The sequence below is a fragment of the Equus caballus genome, chromosome 1 (assembly GCF_041296265.1).
Source record: "Equus caballus isolate H_3958 breed thoroughbred chromosome 1, TB-T2T, whole genome shotgun sequence".
Taxonomy (NCBI): Eukaryota; Metazoa; Chordata; class Mammalia; order Perissodactyla; family Equidae; genus Equus; species Equus caballus.
The window spans coordinates 128,964,217-128,983,525 of NC_091684.1; the positions used below are offsets into that span (position 1 = coordinate 128,964,217).

At 43.5% G+C, this 19,309-nt stretch overlaps 1 protein-coding gene across 2 annotated transcripts; it reads right to left on the bottom strand.

Annotated features, from left to right (window-relative positions):
• Positions 1-930: 930 nt before the first annotated feature.
• Positions 931-18,106, bottom strand: SKIC8 (SKI8 subunit of superkiller complex). 2 transcript variants are annotated; one of them, XM_023652619.2, is made up of 11 exons: positions 17,492-18,106; positions 14,325-14,375; positions 13,595-13,622; positions 11,685-11,790; positions 11,140-11,312; positions 7,014-7,162; positions 6,692-6,785; positions 5,725-5,818; positions 3,722-3,814; positions 2,928-3,006; positions 931-1,176 (listed from the first exon to the last, which is right to left on the bottom strand). In XM_023652619.2, exons 2-11 carry the CDS (start codon positions 14,334-14,336, stop codon positions 1,087-1,089), a joined length of 918 nt encoding a protein of 305 aa, XP_023508387.1. In that variant the 5' UTR covers positions 14,337-14,375; positions 17,492-18,106; the 3' UTR covers positions 931-1,086. The 2 variants fall into 2 exon arrangements, with proteins under 2 accessions (XP_023508387.1, XP_023508392.1); XM_023652624.2 differs by having other exon boundaries at positions 17,422-17,513.
• Positions 18,107-19,309: the final 1,203 nt, after the last annotated feature.

Below are 19,309 nucleotides of genomic sequence, written 5' to 3' on the forward strand. Positions count from 1 at the left end.
GGTAAAGAGCATGGGCGCTGTTCTAAGGGTGACGGAGAGTTTGGAGGAAAAGCACATGACCTGACTTACAGGCGTATGAAGTTATGATCCATAAAAAAGCAACGAGCTTCAGAGTGTTAGCTACTTACCCCTTTCCCATTCACATGCAGACCACACCTCGGGGCTGCTGAAGAGAAAACAGGTACAGGTAGTCTGGGGTAATGGGCAGGGCTGGGGTTCCACCATAGTAGGCGTAGGCTTGAGCCTTGAGGCAGCAGTATCCACCCAGTGAGTTATAGACCTCTCTAAAATTAACTGGGTCAAAAAGAGAGTGTGGCAGGGACATTTTTACTATATCAAATAGAAGGCTGCCCAGAGAGGTAGGACTACAGGACATTCCCACCCAAATATCCTGTTTCCTTCAGGACCCCATTCTGAAATAGATTAGCTTCCTTATCACAGCTTCTACATGACTCAATCCCTTGGAAAAGTGAGCCCGTATTTCTAAGCTGGAAAGTCAGTAAGTACCTGGATCTCTTCACCTCTGAGGCAAATATTCACTTTCACATAACAATGCCAATTCCTCCAACTGTTCTACCAGTAACAGAGCAAATGAAAAAAGAAGCATGTTCAAGAACACAGGTGTTTGCAGTAAGAACACTTTAGGGCTAGCCCCATGGCATAGTGGTTAAGTTTGGTGCACTCTGCTTCACTGGCCCGGGTTTGTGGGTTCAGATGCCAGGTGTGGATCTTTACCACTCATCAACCATGCTGTGGCAGCAACCCACGTATAAATTGGAGGAAGACTGGCACAGATGTTAGCTCAAGGCTAATCTTCCTCAAGCAAAAAAGGAAGATTGGCAACAGATTTTAGCTCAGGGCTAATCTTCCTCAGCAAAAAAATCCAAACAAACAGAAAAAACCACTTCATGTTAAAGTATGAACAGCAGATCCAATAAAACATGAAAAGATTTATATTGTATCTACAAAATTTAAGTCTTTGCTACAATAAATGCTATATTTCTTTGAAACAAGCTAGAAAGGTAAGGAATGTCATGATCAATCTATACATTCTCTTTGCAGCATTAGCCTGTAAGACTTTGATGTTTAGATTGGACAATCATAGATGTGAATTTCCTGGTCGTCTCCGACAGACACAATTTTTGAGCCATTTCCATTGTATTTTACTCCCCAGACCTGTAAATAAAAAGAAAAAAAGTTCTACTAATGCCTTTATGAAAAAACATCCTTACTCTCTTCTCATTATACTGAATCTAGAAAAACATTGGGATGAGGATTTTCTTGTGCTTTCTGAACCAGAGAGAATGGGGCCTTTTCTTTAACCAGGCATCTTCCATTAGTACCATTTAATTATCACTCCCTTCACCTTGGATACTCCAGAAAATTTCATTTCTAAACACAAATTAAGATATCTAGAAACCTCTGAAAGGGTCAGAATCCAGGAAGGACCTAATACCATGAAGATGGAATCCGCAGGGTACCAGCATGAGTTCTCATGTTTCCAGGAAGAAAAAGGCCCTACAACAAACTACCCTGAGGTCATTGCCTATAGGGACAATTGCAAACTGTGCTCCCCACCTCACTCCTCGAGCCCACCTGCCTATAGTCAGTAATTGTCACTCTTGCTATTAAGGGCCTGTGCAGCCCACCTGTCCCCAGGAGTTAGACAACTTGGCACTGTGGATCATTGATTTTATTTGCTATGTGTTGAATTAACAGATTCACACTACTTCCCAGACAGAACTGACACGGTTGGAGTTTCATTAGGTTAGCCTGACACCATAACCTTGAGTCAGGTGTTCTAGCCCTGATTTCAGTGTTGTGATTGGGCCAGGTGATGGCCTCACCTTCACTCCAAACATCTTCCTCTGAGACAGCACCACACTCTGATCCTCAAACAAGGCAACACAGACAGCCAGGACTTACTCCCTGGGTAAAGGGTTTAAATCCAGGAGTGGAATGTCAAGATTAAATCCCCTCAACCTTACTGGCAATGATTTAAGATTAAACGTAAAAAAGCATGAAAAATTATGTTAGTTAACTTTAAGATGCATTCCAAAGAGGGGAAATCTATAAGATCATCATAAAAACATTCCAAATATATTAAAAGCCAACTTTATACTGCCACGAGCATTTTATTTTTTATACTGGCAGTCCCCCCAAGACCCTTACTACTCATAGTGGTTGGGACCAGCAGCACTGACCTCACCTGGAGCTTGTTAGAAATGCAGATTGTAGGCCCCATGCCAGACCTACGGAAGCAGCATCTGCATTTTTACCAGATCCCCAGGGAATTTCTGTACACATTAAAGATGGAGAAGCACTGCACTAGAGCACCTTTACCATTCCACATTCATGTTGGCAAAGATGAAGACACCTGTGAGTACAGAGCCTCCTTTTCCTATTTTAAAGACTAAAACAAAAGTTACCAATGTCACCAAACAACGTATAAGAATTTCTGGCTTCAAGTATATTAAAAAAAAAAAAATTACATCACACTTCTTTGGACAGCTCCAAAACTGACAACTGATGACTGTGTTTAAGCAATGGAAGCTTCTGAGGAGGAAGGTCCTTCTCGAGCCAGCCTTGGCTGGGCTACATCCAGAAAAGGGCCCCGGGCATGCCCAAGGCACTAGCTGCAGCATTTTCCCAAGAAGGCATTCAAAGGCTGTGCAGCTAGCACCATGTTTTCTGGCCTACATAGGGACATCACACCTCATGGGTTGCTAGGCTGACAGCACGTCCCCAGCCTCTGTACTCTGGACAGTGTGCCCAGGAACACTGGCTGGATGGACACCCAAGCAGTCAGAGCGGCTCAGCCCCAGGGGTCTACCAGTCTTGACAACTCAAGCAGCAGGGTAGGAAAAGTGATCAGACAATACTAGCAATCCAAAGACAAAGGAGTTAAAATGTAAATTATGCCATACCTGATCCTGGTGATCAAAGAAGGTGTGAACACAAGTCCTTGTTCCAACATCCCAAACTTTTACACTTTTGTCAGATGAACTATTTAAAAAAGGGAACATCAGTGTCAGAAAACAGTTTTCAGACTGGGCTGAAGTTGTAAGGAATCCAACCAAAAATTCCACACCCCTTCACTCACCTACACTCTGCCTACCTTCAGAGGACCCCTTTGGTGCCTGAATGCACAAGTGGCTGACCTGGGCCCCAGGAGGTGGCTAGGGTGTCAGCATCACTAGGTGGCTTTTCCCACTCAGGGAGCAGCCATTTTCCTGAAATTTTGATCTGCCTGGCCCAGATATTAAGTGCTCTCATCAGAAGTCTCAGACACCTTTATGTATTTAACCAGGAAGCCTGTTAATGCTTCAAAATAAAGGCTCTCAGAGGCTTTTGTAAACCTCTGTGCAATTGTCCATCTCATGTTTTTCAACTGTCTTGGCCATCGTGGGTCTGAATAACACTGTGGTCTAAAAAGCACAATTATAAATAGATTTGCATATTTTAAATATGTAAACACAAGTATCCCTTAAAGTAACTGTAGGTAGAAGCCTAGATTTATAAGGAAAAACTAAGAGCTTAACTGTTCAAAAGACTCTGCCCTTGTTCCAGCTAAGGACAACTCACTTAACTACTTCAAAACAGAAAGCAAAAGCTACCTGAATAAAAAGGGTCACACCATCTTCCAATTTTAAGGCAATTCATACAAGACCACCATCTTCGTCTCCCTAGCATTTTAGAAATTGCTGAGAATCTTAAGTACCTGGAAACGAAGTGAGTGTCGTCAGGACAAAACGCAACGTTGAGTACCCAGGATGCATGGCCACTCAGTGTGCCAGCCAAGTTGGCATGTTGTCTGAAACGGGAAAGTGTCAAACAAAACTTCTGGAATACCATCACTGAAGTGGAAAGTACATTACTAATTCTGCCCGTTTAATTGGACCAAATCTGCTCTCCTTGTACTGACGGTATTACTATATTAAAAATTCCCTTTTCAATCAAGTAGCATCACACATTGCAGAGAGAATTTTTATAGCAGCATTAACTCAAAACGTGTTAATGCCACCAAGAGCCAAGAATAAGATCCATAACAAGGGGGAGCTTAAAAGCTGAAGATAAAGAAGGAACCCCACTACAGAGGCTCAGTAAGCCAAGCCCTAAAATGAGGAAATGGAGAAGGAGCAGGGGCGAGCAAGCCGTCTCAGGAAGCAGCAGGCTCTGAGCCCTGCCTGCACTTGCACTCTTTCCACACAAGAAAAGTGCCTTATGTTCAAGGAAGGTATCAAGATGTATTCTTTATAAGAGATGTGGCTTGGATAGACCATTTTTAACCTAACCAAGAATAAGACAGGTGTAATTACCACAGCCACTTTCACTTCTTAAAAAAATGAAATCAAATCATCTACGACAGGACAACAATCCAAAGGCCTGACTTAGGTCAGGAGTTTCATCCCTGAAAACAGACCCCGGCAGAATAGAGTGGACCTCAGTTAGGTACGAGGAGAGGTGGAGTGCAGTGGGACCATGAGCAGGTAAAGTCCGGGGTCTTCACCGCCTCAGCCAAATCACTGCCTCAGCTTGGGCTCCTCACCCACAATATGGGGTCACTAATCTGTGCTGCTACCTCACCAGTTGTTGGGAGGATCAATGAAATAGTGGCAATGAAAGCCTTATAAAATAAAATAAAGCTGGATGCTTTAGGAATTGCTACTATTTATATATGAGCTCTGCTACTGACAAGCAAGCAGCCACCTTTAGAGAGACATCTTCCGTCCTGGACCCTAGCACCTCCTTCAGCTCTCACTCCAAAAGCTGCAGTGCCAATTCCACGTCTACTTGACAACTTTTTGTCCTCCCAAAGCGGCCAGCAGTAGGCTAGGAGCAGTATTCCTACTCCTAAGTTTAAACTCCTGCAAAACTCTCACAGGCCCATAAAAGGACATGCCACATGTCACGGTTGTGGCACAAGCAGGTGGCAGCAACTGCAGCCCCCGTCGCTGGGTGATGAGAATTATGATGCATGCACCCACCGGATTAGGATGCTGCATTCAGAAGCCATGAGCCAGAGGCAAACTTATCACAGTACTGAGTCAAAGTATCAAAGACACATATCAAACACATTATAGGGGGGACCTCAGAGGGAAACGAAGTTGGGAACTGAGAATGACGGAGGAAATGACAAGTGAAAGGAGCCTTGCACAGGCTTACAACAATTGAGAGCCGTGAACTGAAGAGAATGATTAACTTACTTCTATACCTGTGGTCAAAAACCAACAACAAAAGGCTCCCTCATCTAGACCTGCAGTGAGGCAGCTTATAAACTGACAGTTCCCTAACTAGGGCAGAGGAGTGCCTGCTTGTTAGTATAGCTCTACCCCTAGAAAACACATGTTCTAATTTTTTACCATTACTCCAGGCCAGCTACAGCCCATGGCTCCATCTCCTTATCTGTACACTACTTACCTACCCAAAATAATTTAAAATCTGTGAGCCCCACAAGAGACAGGATACCTGAGAAGAAGTAGCAAGTTTCTGATCCTACCGGGTAACCTATGCATGTCTTCCTCCATGACATTCTAAGCTCAAAGAGAGGAGTGCTGAATGAGGGAGGAAAGACTGGGGGACAAGAGTGTCTGCCATGACCTGAACAGAAGTCTTTACTAGACCCAGGAGAGGGAGCAGCACACTTGCTTGGACTCCTCCTAACAATAAGGGGCAAAGCATTGGTATTAAGTGAGACGCTCTGAATCTCATCAGGTAACTTACACATCATAGATCTTGATGTAGCCATCATCTGAAGCAGTGACCAGGAGTTGAGAATCCGGGGAAAAGGTCAAGGAGCGAATGGGCATGGCGTGGCCTGAAATTCACAAAGGCCCTTGTTAATCTGGTGAATCACTGTCTCCCATCGCCTCAGATGGGCTTCCCATTCACTATGTCCCTTTTAACGAGCATAAGTCACTGATCTGGATTGCCCAGATGCTTTAGTAAGAGAGGGAGGGTACTGACTGGGCCCTTCCTCCTAATGTTCTAGAGACTCTACATAACCTAGGCCCCTCCTCCTAGAGCCATTTCTCCTCAGTTCCCTTCCCTGAGGAGCAGCTGGACCTCAACACACATTGCTTAGGAAAAAACTCCTCTGCTACAGATACGGCCACACATGGAAATACGATTTGCTTCTGATTTGTATGGTTAAACAAAGAAGATGCTCTTTCCCTACCAAACCCTTTGTTGTAGGGTAAAGGATACACTGAGGAGGTAACACCTTCACTTGGTTAGAATTCAAAATAGTACAGAAGAATACATAGTACAAGCCTTCCTCCTACCCCACGCCTGTTCTTTAGTACCCAGTGCTCCTGCCCAGAGGCCACCAGTGCAGAGGGTGGGCACAGCACTTTCATCTATCATCAAATTATCAACAATAAAAGTTGTTTTCTAATCACAAAATTCTCTAGAAGCAAACAGGACAGAAATGAGACTCATATAGCTAAGATTTATTAACAAAAAGGAATCTTGTTCACTGAAACAAGCATTTAACACTGGTACAAGAACTCATATGTCTCGGTGAAACCACAGTGACAAAACTAAAACTTGGAGGCATTTCAGATTTCCAACTGAGATTGATACTTTGCAAATCTAATGTTCATCTGCCATTTAGTAGCATTTTAACGACAGAATAATTCTTCCTATGTGATCTGACAACCCAGTTTGCACAAAATAAGATGAGCCATACCTTCCAACGTATGCAGAAGTTTTCCAGTTGCAATATCAAAAATATTGATGATTCCATCTATGGCTCCACTGGCCAGATACTTTCCATCAGGACTCTGCAGAGAACATATGGAGAACATCTGAGACTCCACATTGTTAAGCCATCCCCACCAAAGACAAGCAATCCTCCTGCTGGCCACAGGTCTAACTGGCTAGCGGGCAAACCACGCCAGTGAGACAGCAAGCTGCCTGACAAGACCAATGCAGACCTGCAGCAAGGGATTCAACAGGCTGGGAGAGTAAACTGGAAGAACCAGAGAGAAAAGAGAGCAATGTTTCCTTACATAGGCAATACTAAGAATGAATTTTCCTCTCGTGTCCAAAGAATATTCCTTTTTTCCACTTTCCACACCAAAAATGTTCACTTTCCCCACATGAGTTCCTGTAGCCAGATACTGGGAATCAGGAGAAAAGGCCAAAGTCCAGGCATCCACTGAGCAGAAAAAAGAAGGAAAAAAATACAGTAAGAAAAATTTTTAAAATTTTTACCAAAAGATACATTTTTTTTAAATTGGAGAAAGTGTCCTGATTCAGAAAACTGTTGTAAAGATGCTAGCTCTTTACCAATTTAAGGGCTTCTTAAATTTTTAATAAAAATAGATAGACAGGACAATACCAAGTGTTAGCAAGGACGTTGGAGAAGCCAAAATCCTCACACACCAGTGGGAATGTAAAACGGTACCGCCACTATGAAAAAGAGTTTGACAGTTTCTTAAGTGAAAACAAACACCATAACACCAAGCAATTTTATTCCTAGATATCCACCCAAGAGAAATGAAAACATAAGTCCACTCGAATACTTGTACATGAATGTTCATAGCAGCATTACTCATAATAGTCAAAAACTAGAAAGAATCCAAATATCCATCAATTGGTAAGTGAACAAAATGTGGTACATCCTTATAATGGAATACTACTCAGCAATAAAAAGGAACAAACCACTGATATAAGCTACAACATTGAGGAACCTCAAAAACATTATGCTAAAGAAAGAATGAAGATAGACAATTCTATCTTACGTGAAATTTTTCAAAAAGGCAAAACTACAGAGACAAACATCAGTGGTTGGTTGATGGTGGGAGCAGGGACTACCATAAATGGGCACGAGGGAAGTTTTTGGGGCAGGAAAGTGTTCTAAAACTGAACTGCAGTGATGGTTGTACAACCATAGAAATTAACTAAAATTTGTTGAACTACAGTTTACAATGGGTTAATTTCACAGTGCAATTATAGAAGTGAAATTTTACCTCAATAAAGCTGTAAATAAATGAAGATGTACCAGAAATACTCTTATTTAAACTGTAATATGATAAAGTATTTACCACAAATTAGCAGGAGTAAGGACTGGAAAGAGGCAATCTTTGTTAAAAACAAACAAACAAAACCCTAGTTTTTCAGTGACACCACACAACTCAGTTAATTTCAGAGTTCTATTCAAATGATATTTGTGCATCACAGTGCTTCTTCAGCTGGAATGTAATGGTCTCCAGACTCATGTGCACCCTGGGTAAGCACATGTGCTTTATATTTCCATCTGGACCATTGATGGTATCCTCACATTTCTTTTCTCAGCTACACAGGAATCTCTGCCCTTGAGATGCAATCCCAAAGAGTTCTGGGAGCCTTTGAGGCCAGAGCATAGAGGCTAAGGAATGATCTTGAGGTCCACTGCCTTTCCACTGCCATCTCGCAGTCCCTTTGCCCATGCCCACTCTTATATGGGAACATGCCCTAAGTCCAGCTCCCCCCTGCATCTGCCCAGGAATCGTGCTTGTCAGATCAAAGGGAGAGAAGAGAAAGGCTCCTTCCCGAGTCACTCTCCTCATTCCTAGGTCGTGCCCTTCTCAGCCCACGGGAAAGTGAAGGGAAGGCTCCATGAGCTTGACTCACGGGAGACAGGGAACACAGATACGTTAGCACCACATACCGGGCTGAGTTTTAAAATAACTTCTTGAAAATTTCAACACACATATTCAAAGTGATAATAAATCATTTAGCTCTATCATTTTTCTTATGAAATGTTTTAAAAATGAAATTAACTTTAATAGTGCTCAATTAATCAAGATCTGAAAAAGCTTTTAGAATCAGTCTCTCAAATAGCTGCCTTTTAGTATCTATCCTTACTCCTGAATGACAGTAGCACTTGTTCTAACAGGATTATGTTTTCTTATTCCTATTATAATTTGCTGTTAAAAGGAATAATAGTTATTAGAAAATATTTTTATTCCTTGAAGTTTAATAAAATGACACTTCTAAATTGTTTTTACATTTCCCTATTAACTGTTTTACAATATACAACTTTTAATATGAAATGTCCTTATGCTCAAAATAGAAGCAACAATTTTTATTCCTTAATTAAACCTTGCACTCTAAGATTTTTTATTTTAATATTTGTATAATAAATACTTATTTTAATCACTAAGTTCCACCTCATCCTGAAAGAGCCGCTCTTCTTTACTCTTGGACAGCTTGAATCATCTAATGTTGAGAGGCCCCTTTACTCTCACCTTCCATCTTTTTCAGTGTTGGTTTGCTGGAAAGCTACAACCTGGCTGAGGTGCCAAATGCAGGGTTTTCCCCTTCATCTTCACTTTCTTCTACTTCCTCACTTTCTTCTTCAGGATCTGAGATTTTCTCTTTTTTCTTTTTCTCTTTCTTTTGTGGTAGTTCACATTCTCTATGCATATTTTCAAGACAGGTATAACACAAGGGTCCGCTTCCCTACATTCATTAGATTTATCAAAGCAGTTTTACCTTCAGATGAATTCAGCTGCTCTTCAGTTGTAAGTAGCAATGCTTGCTTTTATTACACAACCAAGTAACTGCTGTTTAATGGCTGGTATAGTTTTATTCAGATTCCTATCCAAAAAAATAAATAAATAAACCCAACCCCTTTACTCTTCTCAGCATCTTTTTTCTAACAGTAAACTTTATGATGTCCATTTGGTGCATGTGGAACCAGCATGCAGTTAACGGTTTGTCAGAGAAGGGAAGCTAATGCAGACACCATCTTTTTCCTTGGAACCAATCCAGCACTCATTTCTTCAATGTGGTGTGCCCTGGGTCACAACCACCATGCAGTGACCTTAGCATCATGAGTCCAGGGAGGGCTTAGGGGCCCAAGATGAAAAGGCAGCAACAGATCTGTCCCTTCCTCCTCTCTTCATCTATATAGCAGAGTCCTAAAAAGACTTTGTGGGCTGGTTTGGGGACCCGAGTCCTCTGTATGCGATGTCAGCAGGGCAAAGGCACATGCAAAGACAATCACCTGGGAGTCAGAGTGTCTGGGTAGCTTTTTCCACACGCATATCCCAGCCCACACACCCCAATAACTGTGATTCCGTAGATCCAAAATAGGGACTGGGCATGTGTATTCCTAAAAAAGTTCTAGTAGTAAGAATCATAGACATAGATTATTGCCTATGAGGGGAAATGCACTCAGTTTCCAGACAACCTAGCCTCCTTACAAACCCTGGGACCATCATTCTTTCCAACATAAGGACGGCCTATAGGTGGCTACTCAGCATAACTGGTGGGAGGCAAATCCATCTGAGGCTCCAATCAAGGGAATTATGTTAAGAAAACACCTGAGCAGCTCTTCTGTAATCAACTCACAAAGGGGTATGCCAGAGAGGTGCCAGGCTCTCTGCGTCCTCTGGCGGTCCCCACCCATTCTGGCCAAACAGGCTCAGCTCATGAATGCTGTGGAGTCATTTACAAGACTAAAAAAGGAATCCTGAAATGTCATCTTGCTTCTTCCACATTAATCCAGCGCACTGAAATCATTCACTCCCATTACCCCAGATAATGCTTATCAAGGCTGATGGACAAAATTACACTGTCCTACAATATTTTTTTTAAAAATCAAGAAATTCGTTTCTTAAAATTTCGTATCTATCATATACTAAAAATCAGGCGCTTTAATTGTAATTAGTAGAGATCACCACAATACAGATCTACGGAAACATGGTGCTTTATATTCTGGACTTCCAGAAGGCAGTGAATGGAGCAATTCACAACGCGGCGAACAGGGCCTCTGGGCCACCCATACAGGTCTACAAGCCCAGATCAGCAACTCTGAAATCCAAAGGGCTCTCAAAACTACGAGTTTTTTCAAAAATTTAGTTCCAAAATTCATTTGGCAGCAAAACCTGCCCTGAACTGATAGAACGCTATTTATAACCTCTATTTCTCTCTCTCAGTATAAATACTCACGTTTAGTTGCAGAGATATCAGTGTTTGATTAGAGTGCAGCCCCTGCCCCACTGAAGGTATTACATAACATAGTCTACGCACCCATATTACCCCTCTAAACCTGAAAAACTCTGAACTGTAAAACACATCCATCTCTAAATGTTCTGAAAAGAGATCGTGAATTTCTATTATCTTCTCTATAAGTAAAACTCTTACCAGGTCCTGCATCTATAGACTTTATCTGTTTGCCATTTTCCAAGTCCCAGAGACGAATATGGGCATCAAGAGAACTGGATGCAGCAACGGGCAGGGTGTGGCTGATGTCCACAGACACCACACCCAGCTGATGTCCCTCCAGACTCCACTGTAGGTCCAGCCTCTCATCACGCCTTGAATGGGGGACAGAGAAATGGATTTCTTCACACACAACACTTGGTAGCTGGCATTTGAAAGTCTGGGTTCCTGTGACTATGCATTACGAGTGGTCTGTGAAACGCAGAATCAAAGAGGAACTGAAGAGCCGTAAAACATCAAATGCAGCCAAGTTTTTAATCATGGGACTTTTTTTTTTAACTATAGTGCTTTAATACTGAATAATAGGAAAACAAGAGAAAAAATAAGCTGCCTTTTTATACCACCAGACTGCTATTGCTTTCTTACCTAGAAAACAGTTAACATTTCCCTATTGCAACCTGAGAGCCCAGAGGCAAAATCCTAAACTCCAATTTCCAAGGCTTTATGTTAGGGGAGAGGACACTCACCACTTCCAGACCTTTACCAGGTCATCCAGGGATCCTGTGACCACCGTCTCAGAGTTTTCTTTCTTGTTTGTCCCCCAGGCAACTGACCATATGGCATCGTCATGAGCTAGAATAGAAAGTCCTTCATTAAAAAGTCTTCACACATTTTCTAAACTGAATATGAGAAAATGAAGCTGGAATACTGTTCCAATAATTCGGAGGTAACATCCACCTATATCTGCTTTACTGTTTTGCAAAGTGCTTTCCTACACAGCTTTTATTGACACTGTGGCGACACATATGAAAACTGAAGGTTCTGAAGAAGCCAGTTGCTCCAAATCACAGGTTGCCCAGGAGGGGAGACAGTTTGGGAGTAATCCAAGGTCCTTTCCACTCTGGCATGCTGTCCGGCAGACAGCAGTCTGGAATGGCTATTGCTCGACTGAAACAAGTGAAATCAACCCTCCCCCGCCCCCAAAAAAGAGACCTAAACTTGATAAGAGTTCTCTCTTAGAGATCTTTGGAAATCAGTAGGGAGCTCAACTGTAAACAATACAGGTCTGAAAATAAATACCTGAGATAGGTTCCACACATGAGCTGCCTTTTGCCACAAACGTCTACTATGCTTAAAGCCAGTTATTACGTTAGTCCTTTTATAAGTATTATCTCAATCACAACAACCCAATGAAGTGGGTACTGTTAATATGATCATCATTTTACAGACAAAGAATCAGAGACTTAGAGAAGCCTAGTACTTTACCCAAAGTCAAAAGCTAAGAAGGAGCAGAGCTGGGATTCAAATCCAATCTCTCTGTTAACTAAAGTCCCCCTTAAATTCTAAGTCTGCAAGCTGCGTGTCTCGTGGGCCACACTAGCAGGTCTGCAGACTTCGTACAGGTATATAAATGTGACAAGTGCACAAGGAGGCTTTATTCATGCTTGGCAGCAATTCTCCAGGAACACCTTTTCAACAAGTGACTACAAGGGCATTAAACTTCAACAACTGTGAGTCACATACAGCATCATGGCTTCATTTACAACCCCACCTGACCCAAGCCTGCTGGTGTGCCACCTGGACAGCATTAGCTGCATACAAGGTAGCTGACTGGCATGCCTGTTTAGCTTCTAGGTACCCATACCAGCTAACCTGCAAGAATGCTTTTGGCTTAAACTTCAGACTACCTAAAAGTTACTGCCTTAGAGTGCAAGAGCTTTTATTAGGCATCTCACAAATCCCCCCAGGCTTTACCTAACTCATCCAGGCTGTGATGAAGATATGAGGCATGTGTGAATAGTTCACGCACACACTCCTTTTTGGGTATGCAGCCCAATATCACTGGTGAGCTACCTTCCCAGACTGAACTCTGACCTGCTCCCATTTCCACCACTACCACTGCTGCACAGCCCCCAACTCTCCCCACACTCAGTGGCCTTGACAGAAATTCACTTCACTGTTATATCCTCCACTTTCATTAAGGGTCAAAGATCCTCTGCAGGAGTCCCGCGCTTGTTGTAAGTTGAGGAGCCCAAGTAAAGATCCCCAAGGCAAGTTGCAAGTTCTGAGTTCAGAGTCAGGCTCAAGTTCACATCCCCAAATGAGTGGGCATTAACAAAGTTCTGAGGCTCAAAGTTTCCTTCTTTCACCTTGGTGGCTGGGAAGCTCACAGTTACATCGTCCTCATGTAGGAAAGCCTTCCAAGCCTGGCGTTTTCCAGTCTATTATGAAACTCCTGTTTTTCCTTTCTAATTAATTGCTTGGGTTGTTGTTGTTTGTTTTTAAGTGTATTTGTTTTCAGCTGCCTCTGCCAATTCTTCTGCAAAGTGAGTATACCTGGGAATTGCGTGTTTGGTCAACACGACAAAAATCTTAAAGAAACCAAGGACAACCAGTTTTTCACAAGTGAATCTGCTTGAACAAACAGGCTGCTTACCTTGCTCCTGTTTGAAGAGAATGCTGTACTAAAAAAGAACAGAAGCCACATTAAACCAATGGTCACATTTCAGATATACCCCATTCTCTACCTAAAACACCCACTGGCACCCAACTCTCCACCCAGCCCTCCAGCAGATATAGTCATCATTGTGTTAACTAACTCCCCTGCCATCACCCTGACAATCCTGCAAGCTCCTTAATTCCTGCTCATGCAAGATTTGTAGAGTCATATCATATTAGATCTTAAAGAAAGTGTAGTCTCTCTTCCCCCACTACCATTCCCCTGCTCCAAAGGAGACTAATAAATTATGTGTTTTCTTGCTCTGATCACTAGGAAGCTCAGAGTCCAGTTTGCAGCTTAATTTTTGCAGTTGTATAAAACCACACACACTGCGTAATAACCTGTTAACTTTGTCCCTAATCTTATTACAAAGATATGTTTCTCCTTTTCTGATCTTTCTTTCTTGTTTTTGTGTACAAATTCTTTTAAACATCCTCAATCTCTCTGTAAACTGTCATAAAGACTCAGATAAAATAATCCTCATTTTAGTGTTGTGCATTTTGCTAGTGCCACCTAACCGTCTGGTGACTAGGTGTCCAGGGTCAGCCAGCTCTTTAGAACCAGAGCAGGAATCAGATGCTAGTTTCTCGACTACACACCCAGACAACCCGCTGGGCTCACACCTGCCAGAGACCAACTGATGTGCTCCCCTTGCCACAGGCCTTACCTGGTTGGTCATTTCTTTAACCAAGGATGAAGGGCTAAAGGCCAGACAGCTCTGTGGAAACAACAAAGGGTTTCACTGAGGGGTTGTCATCAGGACAGAGGTTCCCCTTGACCAAGAAAATAAGGCAACCCTTGGCCACAGAGTTGTCCTGACACTTTTCTATGGATCCCCCTCAAAAGCCCTACCAGGTGGTATGGTCTTCTCTCTCCCTTGGAGCCCATGGATTCAACTAACACCTACCCATCCCATGTCTTTTTCTCCACAAGTCTGACTACACACAGGGACCAGTCTCCATCCCTTGCTGCTCTTCAGAGAGATAAAACCACAAGCCCTTTTAATTTTAAATATTATTTATTTAAAACTCAACAAGCAAATATGGGGTAGCAAGGTTCTTACAGTCCATGCAGGAGTCTCAGCCAAAAATGCCTACAAGAGCCTAAAGGCATGCAAAAGAGAACAGGAGCTAGGAGGATACACAAGTCTCCCCAAAGACATCAAAGTCTTCAAAGACTTAGCTCAGCTAAACACAAACTTACTTTAAGAACAGATTTAATTTCTCAGGGCTATAATAAGGATTCTTAATGTTTTTTGTGTGTGTGCCACAGACCCCTCTAGCAGCCTTGTAAAGCCTATAAACCCCTTCTCAGGATGTTTTTAAATATAGAAAATAAGATACATAGGATTAGAAAGAAAACCAAGTACAGTCTATTCTTGTTATTCAAGGCAGTTACATTCTATAAAGTTGCTGCGAACATGAATCAGCGAATACCAATCCATCGCTCCTAGGGGAAATACTGGGACAGGTTTCTGCAAGCCTCTGGTAACAACATTTTTGTCAACTGATCAATACGTAACTTTGTTTTATGTGTGTTTCTGCTTTAAGACATCTTATTTACTATACATTGGTAATTCATTAAAATTAAACTCATAGCAAATAGCAGTATAATTCAGGCCTAAATGAAGCTTATCAAACACGTATTTTCTCCATAAGAAATATCACAGCCTTCCTGCCTTGAGAACACCAAGACAGTGCTTCAGCACTGTGCTCGGGGGCTATTTTCAACAGCGAAATCACCAACAAAAAGCACAAAAATGAAAAAATCATGGCACTAAATAGACTGAAAAAAAGGACACTTGTTTACAGGATGAGAGCTGAAGCAAGAAGGCAGAGCATCTCCTTGTTCAGCTGAAAATGTGTGGGTCAGGTGACTCAAATTCTTCACCACCTTCCACACGTCCACGAAAGAACACAAAAGCACCGCAAGTATTGATGCTGGGGCTTGAAATAGGCACTAAATCGGAAATACGGAATCTGAGAATAAAGAGGATTCACTGTATGCTGAAACAAAAGTTTACCAAAATAGGAAAATTAAATTTGTGATAGCATAACATGTGACTCTGCTACAATATTATAATTTAAGATCTAGTAGCAAGTCTAATAATTACCATAATTTTAACACTATGATGAACTTACACACTATCCTAGATATGAAAATTCCTGTGATTTCTATTGGTGACAAAGTCACACTGTTAATACTGTGATTTGTTGCCTACATTCATAATTGAAGGAAATGTTAATTTTCAGAGGTTAGTGAACAGAAGGATGCAATTTTCCTCCTCATCCAAGTTCATGGCCCCCTCAATTCTATCCACAGACAGAAGAGACCATACAGCCAAGGCATCCAGGTTCAGGTTACTCGCTTTAAATCTGCAAACCCCAAAACACTGCTGTGAAGAATAACAGAAAAAACAGGGGCCGGCCCGGTGACGCAGCAGTTAAGTGCGCACGTTCCACTTCGGCGGCCCGGGGTTCGGCGGTTTAGATCCTGGGTGCGGACATGGCACCGCTTGACAAGCCATGCTGTGGTAGGCGTCCCACATATAAAAAGTAGAGGGAGATGGGCACAGACGTTAGCTCAGGGCCAGCCTTCCTCAGCAAAAAGAGAAGGACTGGCAGCAGTTAGTTCAGGGCTAATCTTCCCCAAAACAAAACAGAAAAAACAAATGATTTCTAAACAATCTTTGCCTGTGAAGATCCCAACCAAGTTGGTAGTGCTTAATTCATTTGTGGCCCAAGAACAGAATTCTGCCCAGGGTAGGAAAGACAGGAAGGAGCTCAAGCCAGTTTTGCTGAAGTGAATGGCATCCAACCTTTGCTCAGGCACCAGCCATCTGCCCAGTGAAGCAGAGGCCTGCCCTCTCCCCTTCCAACCCTGGACTCACATTTAGCAACAGCGAGAAACAAAAAAGAGTAGAAAGGCTCGTAGGAAGCCAAATTCCAAGAAGCTAGCCTCCTCAAGACAGAGGTGTGCTTCTATCAATGAGTGCACATTTGAGGCTGTACCATGAGTCAGGCTGTTTTAAGTACTAGACACGGATTAGCTCACTGAACCCTCATACTCCCATTTAGTAAGTATCCTTACTATCACCTCCACCTTCCTGATAAGGAAAGTGAGACTGACGGAGGTTAAGGCAGCTTCCCCAAGGTCAGTCTGACAGAAGGTGGATACAAGCTATAGTACAGGCTATCAGGCTACAACACCTTTTACACCAGCCTCTTATCTTATGACAGGTAATTTCAAAGCTAAGAGGACACCAAAGCCCTCTTTTGCCACCTTCTTTCTTTAGGAAACTTTTCCCCAATTTCCCAGGCAGAATTCATTGCTCGCTCCTCAGTGTTTCCAAAGAACACTACACAAGCCTCTATCAAAGTACTCGGGCACGTCAATAACCCACAATACTACATGGTACCTGACGTAAAGAGAACGGGGCCCGTGCTTCTACACATCCAGTGATGGGAAGCTCACTACCTAAGAAGACAGCGTGGCCCACCACTGGCAAACTTTGGTTAAGACAGTCCTTCCATCTACGGGAACAGAGACCTCTCTCGCAGAGAAACCAGCCCTCATCTCGAGGCTGCACAGAACATTCTCAGGACGCAAGAGAGGCCACCTACGGGCCTTCCCTCTCCCCTCAGACCCCCAAACCAAGAGACAGCCAGGGTAAATGGAGTCACAGAAGTCACCCTCGGCCCCGCGGCCCAGAGCATCCCTGAGCAAAACTGCTTAGAGACAGCCTCGGGCCCACCCTCGCTCACCCGCCCTCTGGCCCGGGCTGTCAGCGGCCCCAACCACTGCCAGCCTCAACGGCCGTGCGGACCCACTCACCGCTGCTCTGACCCACTGCACTGCCCGCCGCACGTCTGACGTCTGACTCGGAGCGACCGCGGCGCGCGGCGATGAGCTAACGAAGGGGCGGGGCGTCCCCCCAAGCCGCAGCGCCCCCTGCCGTCGCTACGCCGCGCGCCAGGCAGACGCGAGGGCGGGGAGGAGGTGGGGGGAAGGGAGGAGGGGGGGGGAAGGGAGGAGGGGGGGAGGGGAAGGGGTGGGGGGGAGGGGGGAGAGTTGCGGGGAGAAAAGGGGAGAAGCCACGCCCCGGTCACATTCGTTGCCGCCAGAGGCGGAGCATCTGGGAACCTGCTTCCCGAAGCGCAGTTTTGGGTTCCAGCAACTGCGGTGCGTCTCCTGGCGTCCGGTTGCTCCTGTTGTGCTTTGAGATTCCACCCAGTGTGATGACTTCTAGAGTTTTCTTGCTTTAAAATCCGTGAAATAGAGCTTTGTTTTTCAAACTGCAAGTCACAACCTATTAGTGTGACAGATATCAATTTCGTAGGTTGTGACCAGTATTTTGAAGTAAGGAGATAGAAAGGAGGAAGCCTGCGCCCTGTCCTCGAAAATCTACCCAGGGGCTCCTGGCTGCTGGTCACTGCCCAGTCTGTTTCTGGGAAAAGATCTTTGGAGGAGTGAAATGTCTAGGGGCGGCCCCTGAAGGGTAAGCCCTGTTCCAGCTATTCATGGGAGAGATTACAGTCTCTCTTGATTAAAACTGGTTTAGAAATCCAAAAAGATTCTAGTAGAAGGTGATGATAGTAAAGTAACAGTGAGTGCAACCCCCTGAAGTATCCGTGTCCTCTTTTTTGGTTTTTCTGGTACTTAGAGCTTCACAGGATCTAGTTTATTAGGACCTTTTCGAGTTCTATGATGATTTCAGACGACTGTTAGACCACGCAACTGTTTATCCATACAATTGGATAAAGTTCGTCTTGGGGGCTTTTTGGGGAGGCTGTATGACCCAGAAATTTGCTGACTACACTCACAAGTCTCCCAGGACCCATTCTCTGGTCCTCAGTAATTCTCTCAGTGATACCTCTGTCCATGGAAACTTTATCCAGCCAGCCCCAGTGGATCCCGTACATGTCACTGGTTTAGAAAGTTTGAGTCAAAGTGAGCAGGCTTCAAGACTGCCTGAATTGTCAAAAGTCTTATGTGGCGCCTCCCAGAAGTCAAGCTGTCCCTGTTACTATTCTGGATATATTTGACCAGTGGGCGTTTGGCCCTGAAGCTAAGGAATAATGCACAAATTATATCCTTAGGCCAGGGGTGCTTGTCTTCAAGCTGGAGGCAGTTCTCATTTCATTTACTGAAGTGCTGAGTGAAACCTGGTGTCCAGGCACTTTCCAGAACCAAATACACAGAAGTGGACCCTGCAATGACTGGGACCCAGGTTCCTAAAGTGGAGAAAAGACTTAACATCAGTCATCAAAGCAATGGATTTTAGCAGTGAAATGATTAGTGATTTGCTGCCTTCCTGTACAACCAGTTGCCTTAGTTTTGACCAATCTGCCCCTTTGATTTTTTTGGCAGTTTGTGGGTTTCTCTGGGTTTTGAAAATAGACTGATTACATGACCTCTCCCACACCAGGATAATTGGGCCATCTTTACTTTAACTTTTAGTTTTTGAATATAAAGAAGTATTTTTGAAGACTCTCACTTTAAGAATGGTAAAATTTAAGGGGCTGGCCCAGTGGTGTAGTGGTTAGGTTCACATGCTCAGCCCTGGTGGCCCAGGGTTCGCAGGTTCAGATCCAAGGTGCAGACCTACACACCACTCATCAAGCCATGCTGTCACGGCATCCCACATACAAA

Excerpts from the sequence above, each read along its gene's own strand:
- SKIC8 (XM_023652619.2), bottom strand. Across the intron at positions 11,791-13,594 it reads TCTCTTCAAACAGGAGCAAG|CTCATGACGATGCCATATGG; the intron begins GTAAGCAGCCTG and ends TTTCTATTCTAG. Across the intron at positions 3,815-5,724 it reads TACATCAAGATCTATGATGT|ACAACATGCCAACTTGGCTG; the intron begins GTAAGTTACCTG and ends TTCCCGTTTCAG.